At 38.2% G+C, this 20,354-nt stretch overlaps 1 protein-coding gene across 2 annotated transcripts in view; it reads left to right on the top strand.

Annotated features, from left to right (window-relative positions):
* The window catches only part of Tei (irregular chiasm C-roughest protein teiresias), a 679,348-nt gene that overhangs the window by 340,154 nt on the left and 318,840 nt on the right, over nt 1-20,354 (top strand). For both annotated transcript variants that reach the window (XR_013010891.1, XM_076442334.1), the window contains exons 4-5: nt 16,284-16,620; nt 17,528-17,763. Coding sequence is in view for 1 of the 2 variants with exons in the window: in XM_076442334.1 (XP_076298449.1) it covers nt 16,284-16,620; nt 17,528-17,763 (573 nt within the window). In the remaining variant the exon portion in view is untranslated. The remainder of the gene's footprint in view (nt 1-16,283; nt 16,621-17,527; nt 17,764-20,354) is intronic.

Below are 20,354 nucleotides of genomic sequence, written 5' to 3'. Positions count from 1 at the left end.
GGCGCACAGTGGTCTAAACGGGCCATTTAGCTGGACAAAATTATTCTAGCATTATTTTAAGACTTAAAGCCGTAGTTAAGTAGGCCATTGGATTCGTCTTGACAGCAGCTACAACAATATGAAATAAAAAATACTTAGTAGCATTTAAAAGATTAACATGATAATATTTTTTATTTAAGAAAAAATTTTTGTCAAATTTTTTTATTGGAATTTATAGACGACCGAGTATCGATTAACTTTTGTTCGAAACATTTTCTTGCCAGATTATCCGAAATGTTCAAAACATCGTGGTGACAATTGGGCATTTGCACCGAAAAGCACCCGAACCGAAACTTTTCATTGAATTTAGCTGGCCAAAATTATTTATAATGTTTAATGATCCCGCAACGTTTTCAAATCACATATAGTATCATTTTGTATTTGTTTAAGTATTTTAAAAACATCATTTCATCTCAATTGTTTCGGTCTGGAAAGCGTGCGCGCCCGAACCGCAAGGACCGCTTGGCGCGATAAAACAAAATGCTGTAAAAAAAAAGGTGCAGACTCGTGCAACTTTTTTTTGTTTTGCTGTAAGCCCAAACCTTTGACAATTACAACCGCGCTTAAAAAAATTCTCGGACGCAACCTGATATACAACGTAATTACTCATAAAGTGTTACAATCGTAACAAATCTTATTTACATACTAATCGTGTTGAAATGTAAATAATTACCATAAGATATGCAATAAAAAGATACAAAATTGTTGAAAGTATAGTCCATACTTACCTGCAAAACTTTTATATTGGAAAGAAATGTGAACAACTTACTTGAAACATATAAAAACTGTCTCATCGAATTTTAGCAGCAAGACGCGTTGTACTACGAAAATCTTTAACTTTCGATGAAGTACAGCACTTCATGGGTGCCTGAATGATAAAAAAAAATGTTAGTACATTGTCCACCATATATTAAACTATAGCAAGCACCAAAAATTTCACACGTTAGGTAAATTTTTGAAATCGACTTTTGGCCAGCTAAATCGCTGAAAGGGACCACTGTGCGGCGTATTATTCCGCCATAGTGCACACTGGGCCCGATTGAAAAAGCACGCGACTTGTTTGAATAACTCTTAAACCTCGAAACTTAAATTTGAACTGAATATTTAAAATAAATAATTCCTTCTTAATGATTTGTAACTATTCCACATTCGTTTAACCGTTTTTATTATTTTCTTTAATTGAATAGTTCAAAATGTGAAAGTTGATTTTTCCCTAAATGTCGCGTGCTTCTTCAATCGGGCCCAGTGTGTGGCGAGGCGGTAGCGTACCGGATCGAAGAATTTAGGGAGATTTGTGTAGAACTTTTGAACCGTTCCTCACATTATATGTTTTTTGCAATTGATTTTACTACTCTTTCGTCATAGGACTTGTAAGATTGTGTTTCAAAATCACTTTCAATCGATGTGAAATAGAATTTCGATAAAATCTGTAGAGTTAAGTTTTCACAAAGCTAATGTTGTTATGCATTAGAACTCCACGAAAGTATGCAACTTTTGTAAAATTTCTAAGATGTTACAATTACAACAGAAATATTTAAGGTGTTAAAGTTAGGTGATACGCTCTGCACACTTCCTTTAGAAAGTTGCGCATACGAAAAAGAGAAGAGGAATGAGTAAATGCGAAACGAAAAATGAATGGGAAAATGTGGAGGTATGAAGAGGAGCAAGGTGATGTTATAAAGCAGGACGAGTTAAGTAGACTAAAAAAAATTAGAGAGGAGGAGTAAAAAGCGAGCGAATAGAGTGAGTGAGAAAGAGAGGCTATGGCTGGGAAGGGCGTGAAATAGAGGAGAAAGAAGGTGATAGATCGTAAATGTAGGTTATAAAGGGAATTGTAACAGTGGAAAGTTATACGTAAAGATTGAAAAGAAGATTGCAAGACAGTTGTTAATGTTTCGCTACGAATAAAATCTACCTACTACAGTATGTCTTCCGTAGCGTTATATTCGATTGGCCTTTTTAACGTCGCGTTTCTATCATCTTACTTAAAAACAAGACAATTTCCAGTACTCAGGAACATTATACAGTATTGTCTCCGTAACTGTCGCAAAGGCCTCTACTGTAACTGTGACCATTTTATCTCCATTACTCGTGGAATCCCCTTTGGAACCAGTTAAGCGGTAAACACGCTCGATGACGGTATCAGCGAGTGGTCAAGTATCGGTGAGATTCACACTAATATAAGCGAACCAAAAGATTGCAACTTATTTTTTAAACTTTTACCAAAAGTGTAATTAGTCGTTCACGTACCTTACGAACCAATATTTTTTCAAGAAAAGTATCATTGACCTAACGTATTATACGTCCCTCATCACTACCCTAACATAAGTAGGACACTTGACGAATGGTGATGATACTGGTGAAGGGTACTGTGTCTGTATAGGGCTAATCTACTGTAACTCGAACATCTCCATTTTCACTGGGGTAACTAGATTTCCCATTGGGCGTGTTTCAGCACGTGACTATGACATTCCTGCTCGAGATGGTTCTGGGATAAGGATTTGATGATTAGGTCTTCCGTTTGTTACACGTGGTCTTGATCATTCTTGTTCGATACGAACTCAATGCGAAGTACAGTAATGTCTCGATCCCTGTTGGCGATTCAGAGACGTGTTGCGATACGAATCTGTGGCATGAATGGCTATTTTAACTCAATAATGAAACAGTTCTTCCGACCTAGTATGATTCTATTCTATACTATTCTTTCCATTCCATGCATAGGAAATTGATATAATGCCTCATACAGCACTAAAATGTGTAGTAATTGTTTAGATACCAAAATATTTAATAATGTAAACAATATTTTGAATAATGGTACAGCAATTTTTAGTGGTGGCTCTGAGTCACCACTCGAGTGCTAAGGGTTAAAGACATGAACTGCAGTGTGAGATACGTTGAAAGAATTTACCGTAGTTATGTTACTCATTTACACTTTTATCAGATATATTTTCAAAGATACTATTTCACGACATAAACAGAGTGGAAGTTGAAGCTAACTAGCAAGAACTGCAAAATTGGATGTAGCTTGTAAAGAACAGGACAAATAATGGCCCAGTCTCCAGAAACTCGCGAAGACATTTGTTGCAAGGTTGAAAACACAGGATTTCTCTTTGGTCTCATAGAGACGAAAATTTTCAGAAAATCTTTGGTGTCCCAGCCCTCAAATTGGGGTACTTGAAAGGCTACCTACCTCCTAGCAACGTGGCAGTCTTCTTGCAGAACACATCTGATATTTTCTACGAGTCATTGAATAAAAGAAAAGGAGACGCTATGCAAAAAATTCAGCACGATAATTTATAATTTGATAGTATAAAGAACATTTTATAAAATATAGGAAACTCTCTCTCTTTGCAAATTTCGATTCATACGAAAAATTAAAAAAAAAAAAACCTCAATGTTTTTATTCAGGTTAAAGAAAATGTATTTTTGTTGGAACAATTTTTTTTTAAAAGCAAAACAACATGAGTAATGTGATGATCTGTAAATTCTTCTATAATTGCATGTTGATTGCGTCATATTTCAATTTCATTAAACTCTTTGCCATCAAATGTAGACGGAAACTAATTTTAAATGTTTCGCTTGCAGATGGAATTTTGTTCACATTTCTCATTATCGATATCGGAGAAACTTAAATGTTCCCTAAACTATTGGTTTTTTACATAGTAAGTAGGTCAACAGTTTTTTAATGGGGTATAGCGTTGCTATATTAGTTATTGCGTTAAAAATAGTATTACAATGAAACTGCGATCATCCGTACCTTGTTAATACGAGCAAGTCAATATTCGATGAATAGATTGCAGATTTTATGCGTTTATTGCAAACGCGGGTAAAAAAATAAATACAATTTAAGAACATCAACATCAGTCTATGAAAATTATTAAAAGTGAGAAAACATTTTTACATTGCTCCTGTCTCTCGCAATCGAGGCAGACAATTTTTATTTAGCATAAAGATCCACAGTCTAGTGATGAGAATGTTACAAAACAAGACTATTGAGCCTGTGAATATTTATAGACTCAATTGTTTTTTAAAGTTCGTTAAAAAGCTCATTGAAAAATTATATAAAAAACAAATAAATAAAATAATAAATAGAGGAATAAAATTAAGCTACAGTCAATTCCACTCAATTCTGTGTTTCATTACTTTTTGAAAATTTATAAATGCACGAAGGATAGCAGCCTATAAACAGTTTTTGAAATTCAATTCTTTTTCGAAAACGATGCTTCCTGTGAAGAATTATAATGTTTTTATACGTTTTTGCAAATACCTCAGTCGTCCTGCTAATTCAGAATAAAGCAATTAATTGAGAGGATTGTATAGTTATTTCCCGATTGTTTCTAGAAAGCTGGCGTTAAGTCAGGATTTATCCGTTTTATTGAAAGTTTCGAAAGCTCCAGAAAGGAATGAAGTTTTATTAAATGTTCGATAAGATTTTCATTCTATCGACATTCGCACAATCACTGTCGCAATGGTATATAAACTCTTGAGTCCCGATATAAATGGAGGTATAAGTCGCCACGAGTTTTTATTTCTGCAAAACAACAAATAACGAACTGTGGAGGGAAGTGGGGGTGGAGTAACGCGAGATTCCACTGCGTGGTGGATTATACGAACTATTCTGTTCGAATGAATCGTATCCGATCGCGGAGAAGATTAATCTTGGGGAATGAATACTTCAGATTCCGCTCATACCAGCTACTGACGTTGTTTGAAGGAAAATAAAGAAGTTCGGGCATGTTTTATGAAGCGTTTGACCTAATAAATCAATCATCATACGGATAACAGTAAGAAGATATTCAACATTGAGAGATCTACGAGCAAGGTATTAACCCTTTTAGTGTTGAACAACAATACAGTGGCGCGGGCAAAAGTGTAAATCTTAATTATTCATATTTCGCAGATTTTACTTCAAGTGTTTTGAAAATAATACTTTCTTTGTTAGTACAGAGATCTGGGGATTGCGGTGGGCACTCGAGTTCGAATTTGTTTTTTCCTCAACAAAATTGGGTGCAACCACTGAGGTGTGCTTGAATATCACTAAACCTACCACTTGCTGATCAAATGACCGGTTTTATATTTTTCGTCTTAGAAATATCGAAATTACGAGGTTGCTTACATGGAAATTGATTCGATAAATTTCTTTATCGAAGCATATATTGTAATTAAAGTTGCACAGAATCTAAATAAATAGAGCCTTATCATTTTTCTAAGCTAAAACATTTTAATCGCTTTTAGTACTCGGTAGGTTTAGTGTTAAATGCATCTGGGTAATTAAGCATGCAGATGTTATAGTTAACCATTACACTAGAAGAGAGACTCCGAGAGAGAGAGGGGCGCCACTAAAAATTACTGTACCATTCTTCAAACTGTTGTTTACATTATTAAATATATCGGTATCTAGACATTTAGGTATAACATTTAAAAAATCATAGGAAATGGAAATGTTCTAGGTCGGAAGAAATGATTAATTTTTGAGTTAAGGTAGCTCCGAGTGCAATTGGAGAACCCATCTAGTGCTAAGGTTTATTAATACTTATATACAGAAATTCTAATTTTACACTTTCCGTTTCTTCCTGTCTATATTTTCGAATTGATGAAAAACTTGCACAACTTCTCGTTTTGTTATCATAAAGGTAGAGGTTTCGGAATAGCAGACAATCTGAATAATGTCGTATGACTATTGATTCTAAGAATGATAACAAATAAAGCGAATATAGCCAATGAAGCAGAAATCCTTCCATTTTGGAATCATTCGACTATAGAGATTTTATGTTGACGATGAAACTCCAGTACTGAACCAGCTTCATTCGGCAAATACGTGGAATCAGGTGCGGGTAACTAGAAATCGTTAGCATCGGCTGAACGATAATGGTTACGATCCGCGATCGTAAACATCGTCGCATAATGCAGAACCTACTTGTTTTAAACACAGTCGGTAGGTTATGAACTTCTTTGGTCTCTTACTGTTCATCTGAACTATGTTCAAGCTAAAGACAAGTTAGCTTTTACTTCACAGAGTAGAACTAGTTTTCCGATTGTTTTTCCAACTGCTTCGTATACTATCAACTACCTAACGCGACTGTTTCAGATTAGTTTGTTGATGAGCCCATTGAGATTTGATTTTCTTGGATTAAAGCTAAGAGAACTCTAAGCTAATTACTAGACATAGCTTAGAGTAATAAGTTATTACTAATAACGTTTTCATTTTATTCCTACGACAAGGATCTTTTAGTGAAAGAAATATGTCCCTCTCCATAAAATTAGAGCGATCATGGTAATTCGCACAAATATCCAAGGTCTAAAAATAAATATCTAAAGATCATTTGTAGTTGTTGCAGACGAATCTAATCTTTTTGCACTCGTTCTTTATCTAATATTCAGACAGAATCACCTAGCAACTGTTTGTACATATTCCAATTGCAATATAGGGGGGTAGAAAAGAAGAATATCAAAAAAAGGAGAAGAGTATAGTAATACAGTGCTGTGAATAATTAATTAGACCGCGGATTTTATGCATTTACGACCAAAATGAGTAGGTGTAATCTGACACAGTAAAAACATTAGAAGAATTTAAAGATATGCACTGTTATAATATTTTCAAAGGTGAAACAACTTTAATTCGAAACTAAAGTTAGATATCTCAATAAAAACTGAAGATAGAACCTTGAGGATCACCTTTGTACCATAAAATGATTAAACTTGAAGATTGTAATAATACTTCTTCATAAAATTTGCATTCTAAAATTTCATATGCAACAACCTAATCGAAATGGTAGATTATTCCAATTAATTGGTTACCTCGATAGTTGCAAGAACTTGCAGGCTCTTTCGGACTTGTTTCGTGCAACCACCGAGGTTCTACTGTACTCGTCTCGCGATTATCCTCGCTGCGTATACCACGTGATGTGAGCCGAGTGTTCGTTCGAAGGACCACCCACACCGATGTGAATGCTTGGAGGGCCAAAGAGTTTATTTGTAGCTAACTGTACAGGTCTGAATGAAGTTCCTGACAAGTCCCGTGTCTTGTTAGACCCCGTTGGTTTTCTGCTGCGAATCACGTTGTTCGGAGGAACCTCAACGATGTTCTGCTTTCACGAAAACGACCTCAACCCGCATTAGACCCGATTCTCTCGCGCCGTTACCCTTATCTGCGTGAAGGGTGGGAATGAGGAAAGTCCTCTTTTCCGCACGAGGTGGATGCCAATCATGTCGAGTGACTTCAGTTCGAAGGTCGAAGGTAAACCGTTACCATCTTTTTGGGAATCACTCGTCGAGGCCTACGGTTTATGACACGTCGAAAGTACCCGAAAAAACCCTTAAAACATGCTGCAGAATAATAACCTGGGCACATGCGTGCCAAATTACAACCGGTTCGACAGACCCAAAAGGTAAATCCGCGTCCGTGTCATAAACCGTCCCTAATTGTCTAGCCTCGACATTTTAGGTGTGAACAAATATTTCTCAGTTCATTTTTCCATTTGATCGAGTCTGTTATCGCTAACTGATCCGACTCCATGGCCACGGGATTGCATAATGCGCTAACATCTGTTGATGTCGAGTTTTCCGAAGAAATTATAAATGTCGGAATACTTATGTACGGTAGTGTACGTCAAGTTGAGTTAACGAAAGCATCGCAGTGATCGGAATTACCGGGCAGGGACCGGAACGAATACTGGTCCGTAACTGTTTCCGAGGCGGAGGGTATTACAGAGGGCTTAGTACAGGATGACACCGTGGATAGGAGTAAAGGGAGAAGAGAGATTAGAGGATCGGAACGAAGAGAACCAAGGGATTGTGGGGATAGAAGGAAAGGCGCGGGGCTGGCCGAGAATCACTCCGTTTGCCATCAAAGACGTTCGTGCCGTGAATTTTAAGAAAGATATAAATTCTCTTGACAATACATATCCGTACCACTGAATTCTTTCTCCCTTGTACCTCTGCGCGTACTTCCTTTCTTACCCGTACTTCCTTTTAAGTTTGTATTTCTTATTTCTCTCGAAGACGTGTTTCAGAGACGCGGTCTATGATCTTTACCGCTTTATATACACAAAGCTGCCGTTGCGCTATTTCTTTTATTCTCGTCTACTTTCTTACTTATTTTCATCCGCTTCGACAACTTCAGCTGGTCTCGTAGTTTCGGATGTTTTGGTGACAGGGTTCGCGTGATCTACGAGGGAAACTGCTTACGAAAAATTGTAATGTATGTCGCTGAATTTAGGGCGGGACCTAGTTTAGAACGCTATATACTGTGACGAATAAAGCAAAATTTAAATAGTCATTTATATACGATAACTACTATTTATATTGTAGAAACATTTATATAAAACCGAAGAAAACTACAAAATAGAAAATTGATAGTTTATTTAAAGTAAAAAACTGGGTGAACGACGGAAGTTTAATTTCACATTTTTGTGATTGCAATTTTGATGTTTAAACATTCTGTTAGTTCTACTACTTTGTGGGAACTCCGTCTATTACAGCTTGTAGCCTGTTTGGTATATTTGCAATTACCCACTTGCCGTACGATTATGCTACATAATAGTTAGAACTTTTTTGACTGTAACAGTTCTACAGAAGAGGGAAAATTTAGATTTATTGTATGTACGCATTTATTTTAATGCTTGAATATGTCCGACAATTAAAAATCGTTTTAAACATCTTTGTAGAACCTGCTTTCTACTTTTACCTTAAAATGAAAGTATCTTATATTAATTTGTGATCTTGTTTCTAATTATTTTGCAGGCAAACTATAATGAAAAAGAGATAACTATAAAATAATCAATTAAACCAATAACTTTAATAGTGTAATATCCAGCACTAATTAGCATTCAGTTGCAAAATCTCAAAAGTAGCAGACCTCTAATTGAGAAGAATCAGTTATTGTAGTAGCAATGTCTATTGCCAGAAACTGTGTATAATAATACATTTTTTTTCGAGTGTATGCTACTTTCCATATGCTTGATCTGATCGTAAGAAATAAAATGAAATAAAATTAACTATACATTACAAAACAAAGTTTGCGCTCATCAAATCTAGGTATAAGCAGGCAGCAACAATAAACGTTTACCGATGGTGGAGGATGCTCTAAACTAGTCTAAACGTTCCAGATACCACTAGCAATAAGTTGCTGGTTGCAAGACCTCACTAACTTCTAGGTGTAAGTAACCAATTGTACGCCGCAGATACCGATTCCCCATAAATTTTTAGTCAAGACTTCGAATTCCAGGCAAATCAATACCAATAAACATCTACTAGCGGTGGCATTAAACTTCGCATCGCCGAAACCAGTAACCGTAAATCTCATCACTTGAACTATCGAAGCTACTGAATTGAGAGTCGAAACGATCGACACAAATAAACTTCGGAGCAACGTAACCAGCCAATAAATTCACGTTCATGGTGCCGTTTCATTAAAACTCGTAAAAATCGGTCGGGGTCGATTAGAAATCGTTGAAGCTGTCGCAAACAAACCTCGTGATCCCAAAACTCGATGTTGGTAAACGGAGTTCACCCCAATCCCTCGAAAATTATTTATATTTCGTCTATTCTATTTTTTTCTTATTTTTCATTTCGCAACCATAGCGATCATAGATGTCTCCTGCACCTTTAAATCGGTGGAGTTTTAAAGTCGTTTTTCAAGAGGACAGTTTTTTAAGACATTCGTGACTCTTTTATTTTGTAAATCGCGCTCAAAACTCAACCAATCGAATGGTGTACCCATGATCGCTACGATAAAATATTTATAAACACCCTTTGTACAAGTGGAAGTGATACACGGTTGAAAGTTTCGAGAAATGCCACCTAATGACCACTTTCTTATCAATTTCCTATGCAATTTTTATCTACCAATTTATGAATTTCCGGAAAACGACGCATAGCACTTCGATCATATCATACACCAAGCACGCAGCTCCAACATTCTCATCAATCGAGCATCGAATAACCCAGTTACGGTAACCAATTTTGCAACGAACGTCTCTGGGGGAATGCGGCCTCAAGTGAGACATTAACAGCCTCATAAAATTCTTAAGGAGAGCCGTTGTTTATGTTAGCAACGGGGCAAGTAGCTTACAGTAAGCAGTAATTGTTTTGTACTGTAAAATTATAAAGACTCGAAGACAATCAACTCCAGGTGCTGTATCTTGTGCTAAGTGTTCTTTGTCACTCAATAAATGCGTGCTTTTCTGTCGAGCCAAGAAAGGAAATATTAAATATAGCCTGTAGTGAGAGACGCTGTACCTATAACACCGCAATTGTGAACAAATCCAGTAATTTAATTACCGTGTTTGGCAACGATGCATGTCTTGTATGTGCCAGACCAATTTTCACAACTTTTGATAACAACTTTAATCATTTTTCTTACGACTATTGCGGGGCTTTATGCAACATATGAGTTGTCTTCGTCAATTGCGACAAACAGGAGCCAGCCAGAAAATGCTATCTCTCTTTAATAGTTTTGGCGATATGGCTGCGGCAACAATATTCATAGCTCTTTCGAAAAAATAGCTCTTCTAATTTCTTCATTAATGTAATAGAATATCTTTATAATTACAAACAGATTGGTCAGATTCACTGATTCAAATAAATTCCAAAAATTTCGTGAATTCTCAACAGTTTGCACCAGGTACATCCCCGATAAACGTCTCGAAGGAAATCAGTAGAATAAAAATATGGAGATTCTGCTGCAGGATAGAACAGCGATAGCGAAAAAAGTGTGGAAAGAAGGGGGAGGGTGGTAGAGGATGATCGTGTGGAAGATGGAACGAAAGACGAACCGCAGAGACGTGGCGTGACGTCTTTATGCGGGCACGTTTGCATATATGCATGCGAGTCGCGACAATGCGAGGCTTGTAAAGCGGTTAAGAGGATTTGTCACCTTGTGTCACTGGATAAACTCCTTTTCGTTCCCCTCGCGAAACTCCGCTGCCACGGTTGACACCTTCGAGGACGCGATTCGCGAGTCTCTCCTTGCGCATCTTTCTATTCCTCCCACCGACTAGACTGCGTCGCCGACGGGTAGCCCCGAACACCGTTCGTCCGACGCGACGCGACGGATCAGCAAACTGAAACCCCCTCCGTTCGCGATTTCCTTTGTTCAGGACGCATCAAACGTGAAATATGCGAGTTAGCCCGGGGAATTCCGGTAATTTGCGAGCAGGAATCGCGGAAACTCGAGTTCGTCTTTAATCCCTCGGAATACTAGATTTGTCGAACGTTTCACGAACCACCCTCCAAGGGAAACTTTGTCTTACGAAACGCATGTGATACCAGCTAGAACTTTGCTGAACTTCTTCTCGTTGCCGTCCGCCAATCCTCTCTCTTTCCTTTCTCCCGCTATCCCCAATCCCCTATCCCCTACATCCCTGTGCTGAGGCTATAGGATTCCGTTCCGTCACGGTATTAATCGCTACTTATTTCAAGGTTTAATGGTCCTCGTAAAGAAAACCGGTAAAGGAGGACCAGTTTCCAACGGCAAATATATATCCACTCGAATTTGTAGCGCCATTCCATTGGAACACGGGCAAGGTGTATTTAAACGGGCTGGTCTCTTTAAATGAACGGTTCCCGAGGTCGTTTGGGAATGTTAGGGGGTTGTTTGGAAGGAAGAACGTTACGGCGACGTTAATATTGTTTTTCCATGGACGACGAGAAAATTGTGTCGCGTGCAGCGGAACGTCGATTAGGGGGAAATTTATAGTCGTTACAATCGACAACGGAAAGGAGCAAATAGAAACCACCGCGCCGCGAGTATGTTACCAAGATTGTTCATTTACAGTAAATTCGTGTTTGTAGCCTCGAGTGAATGTTGTTTTACGGATTAACCTGGTTTTTAATGTAATTTCGTTTGCCGCAGAGGAAATGAAATTTTGTTTTGCGACTGCTCCTATTGAATTACTTTGAACGTACACTCTGTTCGTGCAGAGACATCTGTGTTTTCCGATTAATTTCGTATGATCGTGCAAACGAATTTAATATGTCCCGAAAGGAGTGAATCGAGCATGCAAACAAATATGAAATATTAATTTCGGTACTCACTGTCGTTGGAACATTTTCGTCCAAACGAGTACCTTTAGATTTAACCGGCCGTATCATAAAGATACAAGCTTCAAAATGAGTCCAGATAATTGAAAACTTAGTGTCGAAACACTTTTTCGGACTATCCAAGTATTAAACAACTTTTCGATTAAATATTGCCCGGATGCTTCTTTCTTTCGCGTAGCAGTGTACTTGGCAACCTGGAAAACATTCAATTGCAACGACCGGTGAAATCAGAGCTTGCTTATATGCAGGTACGGCAGGTAACCACGTACGACCTAACGAACAGTTCAACCCCAATAATGTTCCCGGCCATACATTTCCACGGACACGCCAGGATTTCCCAATTAACGCGTCCGTTTGTTAACGCATCGATCTGCCGTGGAGACTAGATCCCCTAGATTGCCAGTTAATCGCTATTGTGAGGAAGTCGAGCGTGCTACGTCCCACGAATTTCGGAAAGTCTGATCATCCATCGATGCCGCGCGTACCGAACGGCAACATGTCCCTGCTGCTCACCCCCATTTCCCTGTGTTCCCTCCCATAGCCCATTATCCGTGGAACCACCCCCTAGAACCACCCATAGCGTCGTGAAGCGGCGCGGGGGCGCGCTCGAATGACAGCGTCGCTTTCACTTTCTGTCATGGCGACGTGTTCAGATACAGATCGCGGTCTGTTGACATCCATTGATCATGACATGAATAATGAATGGATACACCGGCTGAATAATGCATGCATCAACGTCGAACAACATCCACTCGATGGATGTATAACTAGTTGGGTGTACCATCGGTGAACGTTGATGAACACGGGTCGCTCGACGCTGAACGATATCGCGATCGTGTTACAAGTTTGCCACGTAACTCTTCTAGCCAAGCGTTTCTCGCTCGCTGCCACGTCCTTTTTGGCCCATCGGTTTACACGGAATCAAATTAACTCTGCGATGCTCTTTGCGGGAACGAGGTCTCGTTGCTCCGACGCAACCGGCCAGCTTCGCGGACCGGTCATTAAAGATTATCGATACGACGAGAGTTTCGCTTGATTGGTGCTTAGAGTTTCCACGAAATTTTACTGGTAACCCTTTAGGCGATCGAACGCCGACTCCAAAGGAGCAATTGACATTACTGTAGCGACTGAAACAATTTTTACATTATCGAGTTTCTCTGCATTTCACGAGTTCTTTTAAAACTTCGATATGCGTCAATCCTTCTTGTTTGTAAATAGCTTCGAGTGAGACTACTGTATGTAGAATTGTACAGTTGAATATCGCCGCCTGAACATGAAATTTTGACATTTTGGGTTATCTACTTCGTATTAAAGAAGAAATCAAGTAGAATTTAATGTAAAAACTGGATAACCTATCAAAGTAATCTACGACATCTAGTGAGCAGTGTTCAAAGTAGATAAAAAATAAATAGAGATTTCTATTTATCGTATAAATGGGCAACTCGAATTTAAAAAAATTTTTTTTAATCCGAAATTATAGTTTTTCATGTTTTATTCCACTTAAAATAAAGAAACATAAGCAGATATTGGCATTATGTTTAAAATAACGGTCTCCCTACCATAATCTTGACACCTTAAAATACTATTTCATCAATTTCTCTACAATAAGGAATTGTAAGTTGCCTAGTTCTTACATTCAGGCATCCGGTAAGTAGGACCAAAACTTCTGACTAAAGCTTGGTTAATATTTCTTTTTCTTTTTAACGAAATCGTGAAATGCATTATAGAATACTTCGAAGTCGTCATTAAATATCCGACAACTGGTACCCCCACCATATAAAGAATTTTCTTTTTGATTAACATTGGCCTTTGGATCGTGTCTCGTCCATTAGTCGCATACATATTTCGTATAAAAAGTTACATATGAATCTTTACTTAATTATCTTATGTTACTCTTATGTATAAGAATATAAAAATATGATTATATGCTGTCTTTTATCAATCTAGAAACTTTTTCGCTCTTATTCTCTAGTACTTGTTACATTTTTAAAAGGTTTCATTACTCTAAATAGGCTAAAGAAGCTCACAGTTTAATATAGCATTCAGTACATAAGTCATTGATAATTTTAAGTATATTAGACTTTGACTCTCTTAAAAAAGTGTAAACCCTATAAAGAATATTTCAATTTGTATCGATGCCACCTGGCAGCGACAGCAATAACTATTGTATATACTAAAATTAATAATATAAATTGCATGCATTGTGGCGCGTATTTGAGACATACTCTATAACCTACATTCGTTCTAGAATATTCAGGAATAACGGGTTAAAATTTGAGGATGATCAGTTCTGTAGTTGTTGAGTTTTGCAACATAAATATCGGCACTCTATTTATATAATAGTAACTAGTAAGTTGCTCTGTTTTTACTAAACAATTTTCTTCTTTATTTTAGATTTTATAAAATGATCTATGACAATGAAAGTATGCAGAAAGTAATGTAATATATTCTCATTTCTGTGACTGGTAATTCGTTATTAATTTTTTGTGTCTGCGTCCAATTCTAAACTGTTTACAATTCCATTAAGTGGAAATAGTGGAACTAGGTTAAGCAAGTATTGGGTTGAAACAAAAGCTCGTAGCGTTTTTAAATCAAAATTCGAAAATAAACTTAAGATATTTATTCATAGATTTATGCAATAACATATTTATATTATGTTATTGAATAAACCTGTGGATATCTTAATTTTATCTTCGAATTTTAATTTAAAAACTCCTTAATCTTTCGTCCTAACCTAATATTTTGCTGTTATGTACGTTTGGGATCGTTCAACGTGCAAATGGGACAGACCTTAAAAGATTTAATTATTTGTCGTAAATAGGGTAAAGCGGTCTTTGAAGCAAAACGTCTCGGTATTGTGGAGTTTCTGTATCGGCTTCATTTGTTGAACAGTAAACATTATCTTCTTGTTCAGTTCGTGGAGGTTGTGATAAGAGGATGGGCAGAGACGGGTCGACAAGGTGCCGTAGTTTCGCTAGGTAGTTATAGCCATTTGCGGTCCATCGAAGTCATAATTAGTTTTCCTCGTACAGCCTTGGTCGACCGAACCTGATAGACAGTTTTCGGGAAAATCGGCCAACCGTTGGAAATACCATTTGGTCGAGAAGGGGCGCTACTTGCGTGAAACGTTGTTACCCTTAGAATTTTTATATATTCACCGCAAAACATTCTTTTTTAGAAACTAAATTAACGTTTTAATGGCATTATACGACCTTCTTCTATTCAACTTATGGAATACTTTTATCAGTGTATTTTATTATAATTCACTAAGTTGTTTCAAAATCTATACGTCATTAATAGATCGTGTGGTTTTGTCGGCAAATTCTCATTTCAAAACATGGAATTAATACGTTCGCAATTAAACAATTAAAAAAAATAAAAAAATTAAATATTCTTACAAAAAGTAAAATAAATTAGAAGAGACTGAACAACTTCTCCGCTATTACTAAATATGTGTATTAATGTTCTGTTCAATTGTTGTTTCCATTTTCATTTTGATCTTGCAATTTAAAAGTGTTCTTCGAATAATAGATTTATTGACCCAATCGTGTCTGAAAATCCAAATTATTCTTGCGTTCAATTCTTCTTATTATTTATTGAAACCGACGTTCCCGCTAACCTAAAAAACTAGCGAAGTAACCAACTTCGTGCGAAGTTTGTTCATTGTTTTACATATTTATTTAGAAATTGGACCTAAAATATTTAATTAATGTTTCGTTTATATTTTTTTTAACAATACGGAAGCTAATTGGCCGAAACGAGTAAACTTGTTTTTCCAAACATAGAACTTTTTCAACTTTTCATAGTCTTTCAAAGTAAGCAATGCAAGTTAAAGATTCAAAGCTATAATGTATTGGGTTGGCAAATAAGTTCGTTCGGTTTTTTATATTGGAATAAATCACAAAAACCGAACGAACTTAGTTGCCAACCCAATATAACGGTAAGATGTCGTATCAACCTGATGCATTCCAGACCGTATGTTAATCCTAATGTATGAAGCTTTCAAATAGAAAAAAAATCACTTGTTTTCACTGTGGTTATACGGGAAGCCTCCCCTAATTCGTTAAGAGTACACGCTCTTCGGCGCGGCGCGACCACGAAGCTATTTTGTAGTGTACGTACTACAAAGTTGAATAAGGTCTCTATCGAACGTCGGGCGGTGAATGGAACTCCAAAGTGATAAACGTTTCGTTTTGTTGCAGGATCGGTGAACGAGGCCGGCGTGTTCACCCTTCGAGGCAGACAGGAGGGTGGCCGACGTGCTAGAAGAACCACGACAAGCACCACGAGCACAACACCGTCCAGCTCGACGTTGATTTCTCTGTCCGACGACGTGGCGCAGCCCGCGGCCCTTTTAGCCCCCGAAGAGGACTTATGGTCTACCAGCTCCTCCGCTACAACCAATGTTCCAGTCTCCTTAGATACAGCTGCCACGCCGTCAAAGCCACCCTTGGAGCTCGAGGTGAAACCTCACAGCAAGGTCGTACTACCGTGCGAGCTAGAAGGAAATTACTCGAGGCTGCTGCTGCCCGAGGCTAGGTAATTTAGGGTTCTTTATTGACAAATAGAACGTACATGAACGGATCTGAGACGATTCATTACAACTTTGCTTCTTCCGTCTAGAATGTCTAGATCTACAGACGTTCGTTTACCGCGCGCGCGCGCAGAGTACACACTTCGCTCTTCCATTTTCGTTAATGGCCACAGTGTAAGGTCCCATTCAAGGAGACCGTATACAGTCTCTGATGTTTGATTCGTGTTTTGTTGATCAAAGCGTCTAGCCCGGATAGTGAAAAATTCCACCGAACTAAATTGATTTTTGGTCATACCATTCGAAACGGTCACCAAACAAAACTCTGTATGGCATTTCAAGTCACCACGAGGATGAACACGGTTTCAATGAAAACTGCGACAAAAATTCACGAACTTTCTATCGAATAGCATACAGGACTGTGAATGTTTTACAAATTGGCTGCCAAACCGATTTTTAAAAAATTCCAAACGGGTAAAATTGCCGATTTTATATCAATGTAAGTTACGAGATGAGACCATGTTTATATTATTATTGTAGTTATTATTATCGCCTTATTATGGATATTAATGTTTGTATAAATGCAAACATGTTTGAAGAGACTGTAAATCTGAAAAAATCTGAAAAATGCATACATTTCATAGGAGTTTTAGACAGTCAGTTTTATAAAAATTCAGTAGTGAGACATTATCATGTTTCGAAGGTACATTTAGATAGTTTTATCTAAGTGGGCCATCGATTTCTCAATATTTCACTGAAGACGCGTGGTTACGTTAGAATACCCATCGAATAAAATATTGTAACTGAGAAGTATAACATTGTCCAACGGGTTAACCGGTAAATTTGACGTTTCTGTGGCGATAGGTAGCGTTCTCTGCAAATTAGTGTACTAATTGGAGGGTATTATGTTGCTAGGAGCTATAAAATAGGGCCGGCAACATGGCTGCACGAAGGAAGTCCGGTGGATATGATAACAATCAATACGAGAACGGAGATGAGTGGAACTGGACACAGATATATTGGTGATTCAATCACGGCGGCGTTGCATATAGACAACGTCAGATTAGAAGACGACGGTATATGGGGTTGTACATTAGAGGACGACCAAGGGAAGATTCTCGCTGGCAGACCCGTGAAGCTCGTTGTTCTTGGTAAGTGAATGTTTCATTATTACTACGCCTTATCGATGTCCTTCATTAGCGTACAGTATCGCTTACAAGTCATCAGACATTCGTCTAAGAAATATTCCACGAAATTGATACCCGCACCGACGACACCAAAGACTTAACCCTTTGCACTCGGAGTGATTTTAACTCGAAAATTAAACATTTATTCCGATCTAGAATAATTCCATTCTTTATGATTTTTTTCGTTTTATGGATATGATATTGAAATAATACCTCAAACATTACTTAAATGTTTAGTAATTGATTAGATAGCAACATATTTAAATAATACCATTTCGAATACTGGCACAGCAATTTTTAGTGGTGATTCCGAGTCACCACTCGAGTGCTAAGGGTTAATAAGATTATAAAATAACAAACTAAAAGCACAGGCTGAAATAAACATATAAATGACACGTTAGCAGTGTCTAGATCTGTTCAAATTTGAACAAGCTTTCTTGTGTATTGTAACAAAAACTTAAGGCTACAATTAGAAATTAAGAATGCAATAGGAAATTGTGCACATGTCTCTAAAGGAAGTGTGCGGAGCGTGGTTTGTCCTCAGTGGTGGGGATAAAATTTTGACCGTTACGGTAGAGATCTTTTCGACAGTTACGGAGAGAATACTGTGTTTTCCGTTACTAGGCAACTACCCACATCGCGTGTTGACGAAATGCAACTAACGACGTTCTACTGTGTTCTAAGTGTTCGCATTCGGTCCAGACTGCGAACGCTTAATTGTGCACTACTGTACCGGAATATTATCAAGTGTATCGAACGGGTAGAAAGAGCGAGAGAGATAGTTATATGAGCATATCTATTAGTGTCTGTGCCTTAGTAACCTGTGAAACAACATATGAGTAACACGTGTCACCAAATTAAATATCAATGTTAAAATTTCCATAAAGCAAGTGAGTCAATCTTTCAATGTTTTTTCCAACATCAAAACTGTTTTTATTTCAATTGGTATATTTCCAGACGCAGTTTTTCCGCTTTTCTTGATGATGATCCAAATTAGGATCGAAACGTAGAAAGTGTAAAATTAATTTGTAAAATTGCTTTAGTTGTTTAATTGATCGAACCGTCGCGCCGAGATTATAATTCTTGTCTGTTTTTAAATATCTATTAGTGCTCGGTCCGCAGCGACGTAACGCGCAAATTTAAGGAGACACCGCGTGTAATTAAATATCGCGTTACATAGGTGGCAGGCAGATGAACCGCGCGAGGGAACACGGATGATAAATAAAAGAGGTCGGCCGTTGAAAAGAGCAGCCGGCCACGGACGGCCGGGGACGTCTAGCACTCGAATGAAAATAAAAGACGGGCTCTGTCCTACGCGGGGATGCGGGATATTAAAAACAAAAGTGGTCCACGGTAGGGAGCGTCGCGACGCCGCGCCGCGTCTCGTCGTGGCGTGGGCACACGGTGCGGCATGGCACTGGTTCATTTGGAATGTGATTCGAGCGAGGCGGCAAAGAGGGTTGAAGTGCGTCACGCGGCCGTCCCTGATTGTTTCGCTACGCAACGCCATTGTTCCGGCGTGTATGTACGTTTCGCCGCGGAGGCAACCGCGGCCAGAAAACTACGGTGGCGGCTGACGCATCCGTCAACGGAAACCAGGACGAACGAACGAAAAACAACAAAATGAAAAACCGAGAAAGAAGAAAATGGAGAAACAGGAAACACAATATTTACGCCAGATGCATATTCATGCGGCGCGATGCTGACGTCCCGTACCAAGTGACGCGGATAAATATGCATAAAACCCTTGCATTACGCGGAATTCAGGGTAACGGCGACCGTTCATGACGCTCAGACCAATTTCCTGTACCGTTCGTGAAGGTGCCGTTGAATATCAATCGAAGAGTATCGTGTTACGAGTTTGTTCTTGGGGACATTGTTCGACGTGATCTTGACAGATACCAACGGAATGATACAAATGATACAAACTATCTGACATATTATAACAGCTTTTCCTATTTGAATGGATTTATAGTCATTTCCTACAATTGTCTCCCACCATTTTACAAGATGGTGGAGGCATTTTCGAAAAACTGTGTGGTGTTTCCTTCAAATAAGGTTTGAAAGTCCCTGGAGATCGGATATGAATTTGTCCAATCATTCAATATGTTAAACTACAATTAATGTTATCGGCGCACTGGTTCGATCAATTGGAAAAATAAGCAAGTATATTAATTCAACGTTTCGGTCTCAATTTAGACCATTTTCAAGAATAGAAAACTTCCGTATTCAATTCAATATGTTATTAAGTTTCACGTGTGATTCGGTACTAAAAAACGTCCTATGACAAAAATAATGAAACGTAAAAACGTTTGAATCTTTACAGCTGTAGCCACTTTTGTGCTCAGAAATCGGTATTTCGCGCGACACAAAGGAATAGTCGAGAGAAGCGAAAGGGGTGGAAACGTCGTTCTGCGTCTGATGGGGATAGATTTGCTTAGCGCCCTCGGGGTTTCCAGCGGGCTCCCCGCGCGAGCAAGAAGAACTAAAGAATAATGTGCGTTTTATACGGCAGCTCGGCCAAATTTCCCGTAATTTACTCGACAAATGGACAG

The sequence above is a fragment of the Lasioglossum baleicum genome, chromosome 18 (genome assembly GCF_051020765.1).
Source record: "Lasioglossum baleicum chromosome 18, iyLasBale1, whole genome shotgun sequence".
Classification (NCBI taxonomy): Eukaryota; Metazoa; Arthropoda; class Insecta; order Hymenoptera; family Halictidae; genus Lasioglossum; species Lasioglossum baleicum.
Note: the sequence above shows the minus strand (reverse complement) of the source record. Positions and strands in the feature narration are given on the sequence as shown.